This window comes from Otolemur garnettii, unplaced genomic scaffold, assembly GCF_000181295.1.
Source record: "Otolemur garnettii isolate 467f Iridium unplaced genomic scaffold, OtoGar3 scaffold00442, whole genome shotgun sequence".
Lineage (NCBI taxonomy): Eukaryota > Metazoa > Chordata > Mammalia > Primates > Galagidae > Otolemur > Otolemur garnettii.
The window spans coordinates 57,114-62,833 of NW_003852837.1; the positions used below are offsets into that span (position 1 = coordinate 57,114).

Here is a 5,720-nt window from a genome sequence, read left to right on the forward strand (position 1 = left end):
TAATACCAGTTGGGGGGCAGGAGAGTGAGGGAGTGGAGAGGGGGGCCAGGAATGGGGGGGTCACAGTGTATGGCACATCTTTTGGGGATGGGACACAATTTTAAGAGGGACTTTACCTAAAAAATGCAATCAGTGTAACCTAATTCATTGTACCCCCAATGAATCTCAAACAATAAAATAAATTACAAATTTCAAAAAAAAAAGCACAGTCACAAACACAGGTAAATAAAGAGTAATTCCTCTACCTAATTTATTTTACAAAATTGTTCTGCTGTTCTAGGCCCTTTGATTGTCTCGCTAACTTCAGAATCATCTTGTTAATATTAACAAAAATATTTCTGGAATTGTGTTTGAGATTGCATTGAATGCACAGATAAATTTGACATTTTAACTATATTGAATCTTCCAATTCATGGACATGGTCACCTACCCATTTACTAGATTTTAAACTTACTCTTAGCCGCATTTTATAGTTGTCATTGTATAGATATTGAACATTTTGTCAGATTTATTGCTCTGTTTTGTAGATATTAGATGCTTTTATAAATGGTATTGTTTTTATTTCAATTTTTGATGCTTGTTGCTAGTAAACAGGAATACAATAGAGTTCATATATTTCTTTTGCATCCCTTAACTTTGGTAACTGATTTATTCTCAAAGCTTCTATCTTCAGCATAGTGTGTTCAGCATAAAAGATTACAGGGTGTTCATTATAAAAGATTGTATTATCTGTAAATAAAGACAGTTTACTCCCCTCATATTGTTGGGTTTTCCTTTTCCTTTTCTTGCCTTATTGCACTTGTTATATCTTCAAGTGTGATACTGAATAGAAAGGAAGAGAGTTGATTTCTTTTTCTTATTCCAGATCTTTGGGAGAAATCACTTAATCTTACACTCTTAAGCCTGATGTTAGTAGTAAGTATTTTTAGTTTGTCTGTTTTTGTTAATTGTCTTTATGTCAAGTTGAGAAAGTTGTCTTCTATCCTTATTTTGCTAAGTGTTTTCACTAGGGATGAGTGTTGAAAATGTCAATGTTTTTTATTGCATCTATGGAAATAATCATGTTTTCTTTTTTTATTATGTTAATATGATGAGTTACATTCTGTTAATAGGGTGAGTCATAGCTAGTACAATGGTGAATTGAGATTTTACCTGGTTGATGTGGTTCCAAAATCGAGACAGCAAACTACTACATCCCAGCTGTTTTGGGATGCCCAAAGCTTCATTTCCCAGTAACAGAGGAGAGGAGTCCCTTTAGCATGGAAGATCCCAAAGGAGAACACACACACACACACACACACACACACACACTTTTCTCTGGAATTATTTTTTTGAGAGAAAATACAGTGAGGAAATAATACTTGGCCCAAATGCTACTGAGATCCTTTTAATTTTGTCCCTTCAGGTGGAAGCCCGTGAGGTTTATATTCTTTGGAGGCCTGACTCTAAATTACTAAAAATTCCCAAGAAGATGTCTCTTATTCTATGCAGCATGTGAATGCATGTCCAGGTCCAAAAGTATCTCCTCACTCCCAGGCTCATTAAGACGGGACATTTGTCTTCTTCAGCAAGTGAGTGCCTAGAAAGTCATGCCTCTCAGGAAAGGTTACCACCATGAAGGAAGCTAAATCTGCCATTTTTACTTCCAGAAAATGAGCATTTCCTTGGAAGCATTTAAGAGTGACACATAAAGGATTGCCTTAAAGAAGTGAGTACACTGTGTTTGGATAACATAAACATAAATTTTTTGAACTATATTAGAGAAAACACGAGATTAGTTTGAACTTTGGGAACAAAGCATCCCACCTCAGGTTCTCTAAAGAGAGCAGACCTTATATTTTATTCACATCTTTATGAGGCTGAACAATTGAATTTTCCATTTTTTCTAATACTGAAATAATAAGGTGTGAATAATAAGGTGTTCTTAAAAATTGCTAACAGAGATTTTGTGTTTCACAACAAAAAAGACAAATATATGAAGTAATGAGATGTTAATTAGCTTGATTTAGCTATTCTACAATGTCTACTTATTTCAAAATATCATGTCGTACATGAGAAATACAAATTTTTAATTTGTCAATTAAAAATAAATCATTCTGTAAAATAAAAAAGAGAGATACTGTAATGTCCATGAAGAATCCTACGATCATAAAATGTTTGTTCTTGAAAGGCATGAATATCACCCTCTTCATTTTATAGAATATTAAAAATGACCTACAATAAAATAAATTAATAAATATTCATAACATTTGGACTAAAACTAGAAGCAGTCATTACTACCCCTTATTGCCACACACCCATCTTGACGTGTTTGAATGAGCATAAACAAAAACATTTCTTCAATTAATAATGCTTTCAGTATAAGCCTAGAATTGTCTTTGTAACTGCTGAAAATACACTACCCACAGCATGAAGCAAATAATTATAATCATAAATCATTTAGATGTAGTCACTACTAACTAATTGAAAATATATTTTGAGCTTTACATATTAATTAGTATAACACTCAACAGGGGTATGTTGTTTTTATTTTACTTACAGAAGACATTAGTTGAAATTCTGATGTGTAAACCAGATTTTTCTCCATATAAATTATCCTACACAACGATCTACAAATTTTATGTAGTTTTACTTGTTTTTCTTTGACTAATGAGTCACAAACATAACATTTTCTTGAGGGTTTCCCATCCATAAATTACTATGCCCTTGACATTTGTATGTATTATTACCATAATTGATGATTGTGTCACAGAATTTAAGATAAATGCTTAAAAGAAATTTATATAAAATATGGGAAAGTCTGTAATAATTCCATGTTATTGTAGCTCAGCAGATACTTAGTCTGTATAATTTCCATCACAAGTCTCTGTACACCATTTGCCAGATCTCATTATCTCAAAGTCAAGGCCTCTCATTCCTTCTATGTCATCATATTCATTCATTGAAATTATGTGGTTGGGAGACATTTCTAGCTTCCTGCTCTTTGCTCTCAATCTGTCATATTGTCATCTTGGTTCTTGATGAAACCTTTGACTTCACGTCTGTCAGAGAGTAAATCTCTTCTGTCTCTTTAATGGCAGCCCATTGTGAGCATGAAAAATTCTCTTCTGTTTTACTCTAGAATGAAGAGCAATCAACTGTGTATCTTTGTCACATCTATTTATAAGGGGAAATGGGAAATAGATTGATACACACATGCATGAATCGTGTCTTGATAACATGAGGATGTTACTGATCATTCATTAAGGATAGAAACTCCCCTGATTAACCTTTTTCTGATATCTGATGTTAGTATCTGAACATCTCATTGGTTTTTACATTATTCCTTTAAGGGTATTCCTAAATGGGCTTTATTAATCTATCATACAATAACATGAAATATGGGCAGTAACGCTCATTTCATATATAATTTTGTAAACTGAAGCAGTTTTAGGTTACATAGTTGGGTGATCATTGATGGGAGATCCAAACAGATCAAGAGTAAATTGTTCAAGTTTACACAGGGTCTTTGTACAACTGCTCAGATCTAGTATACAGGAATGTTATTTCACAGTTTAATAATATTTGACAGTTGTCTGTTATAGACCTGTTTAAAATAATTTGTCATTGGCTTAAAAATTACTTGTAGTTGATAGGGATTAATTTTTTTTTTGAATAAAAACATTTCCTTTTCTTTCTTATGACAGATTACAACATAACAATGGGAGATAAGAATCAGACAGTAGTGACTGAATTTTTCTTCGTGGGCCTTACAGAGCATCCCTATCAGAAGATTGTCCTCTTTATCGCGTTTCTGTTGATTTATCTTATCACCCTCGGGGGCAACATAGGCATGATCATTCTCATATGGATTGATCCCAGACTCCACACTCCTATGTACTTTTTTCTTAGCCACTTGTCCTTTGTAGATATTTGTTCCTCTTCTTCCATTGCTCCGAAGATGCTGTGTGATATCTTTGCAGAGAAAAAAGGCATCACCTTCCTGGGTTGTGCTGCACAGATGTGGTTCTTCGGCCTCTTTGTGGCCACGGAGTGTTTTCTCCTTGCTGCCATGGCATTTGATCGGTATATGGCCATCTGTAAGCCCTTGTTGTATACACTCATTATGTCTCATCGGGTCTGTATGCAGCTGGTAGTGGGGCCTTATGCCATGGCTCTTACAAGCACTATGACTCATACGATTTTCACGTTTTGCTTACCCTTCTGTGGTCCAAATGTTATCAACCACTTTTTCTGTGATATTTCTCCGCTGCTTTCTCTAGCATGTACAGACACTTGGATCAATAAGTTGGTGCTTTTCACCTTGGCTGGAGCTGTAGGGGTGCTCACTGGTCTGGTCATCGTGGTCTCCTATGCTTACATCCTGGTGGCCATCCTGAATGTCCCAACTACTGCTGGGAGGCGGAAGGCTTTCTCCACTTGCTCCTCTCACCTTGTCACTGTCTCTATCCTGTATGGGACTCTTTTCTTTATCTATGTTGGACCAAGTTCAAGGTCCTCCCTGGATATCAATAAAGTGATTTCTCTCTTTTATACTATGGTAATCCCCATGTTGAACCCTCTTATCTACAGCTTGAGGAACAAGGAGGTGAAGGATGCATTCAGGAGAAAGTTTGAGAGGAAAAATGTTCTAATAGGCAGGTAAACATAGAAGTTGGTGCAAAATATATAGTTAAAATAACAATGGATTGGAAATTAAAAGCTGTGGTAAGTTCTGGTACTACCCGTTCACAGATTATTTTTAAAAATAGGTAAGTTCTTTTTTTCCCTTTTATTAAGTATATACATGTAGATTATGCTTTTGTGGGGTACAATGTATTGATTTTTTAAAATACAATTTGGAGAAGTTACATCAAACTAATTAATATAGCTAAGTTCTTGAATAGTTTTCTGCCTCATAGTAATTCTCTATGACATTGTGGGGGGAGGGTTCAAAATAATAGAGATCGATTGAAAATATAAATGTAAAAACAAACTAGAAGGAAACATAGATGAATAGTTGTATAATCTCGAAGATATTTATACCAGATATGAGGACTAAAAGTAACAAATGAAAAATCGAAATATTACACATCATGTTGAGGCAAATAATGAAATGAGAGAAAGTACTTGTGCACGTGTGCCAACTGATGGGATAACATTCCCAGTATTTGTAAAATAGCAACAAATTTGCTTCAGATTGAAAAAGAATAGGTAAATGGTTCAGTGAATGAATAAGCAATTCACCAAAATGGGAATGCAAATTTCCAGAAATATGTGCAAAAGATTTCAGTATCATTATTGGACAGGTAAATAAAGAAAAATTAAATGGCCCATGCAGTGCCTTTCAAAGCAGGTGGGGCATGAATAGCACCAATGATGGGGAGGTTTCTATGTGGCTTTGTGTACTCTCCTTATTTCCTGCTGGCAGTCGGAATAGCTCCATTTCTACAAATTGGTAGTTTCCACTTACAATGATAAATTTACATGACTTTTGACACAGAATCCCCTCTTTTAGAAATCTAGACTGCAGAAATATAAAAATGCCAATACATAAAGATTCCATATATTGCAATATGTGAAGAGGTAAACAAATAAAGGAAATGACTTGAATATTCTTCACTGAAGAAAATAAAAGTATATTATTTCTTTAAAATGTTGTGCAGCCAATTAAAAGAATAAATTGGGTATTAATGGACTGACCTGGGGGGAACTGCTGTTTGCAGTCACCGTAGGTGAAA

General features: G+C 34.6%; 1 protein-coding gene across 1 annotated transcript; it reads left to right on the plus strand.

The window, feature by feature from the left end:
* Positions 1-3,700: 3,700 nt before the first annotated feature.
* Positions 3,701-4,645, plus strand: LOC100955529 (olfactory receptor 5G3-like). The gene has a single exon (XM_012813997.1). The coding sequence runs from the start codon at positions 3,701-3,703 to the stop codon at positions 4,643-4,645; it is 945 nt and encodes a 314-aa protein (XP_012669451.1).
* The last annotated feature ends 1,075 nt before the right edge of the window (positions 4,646-5,720 follow it).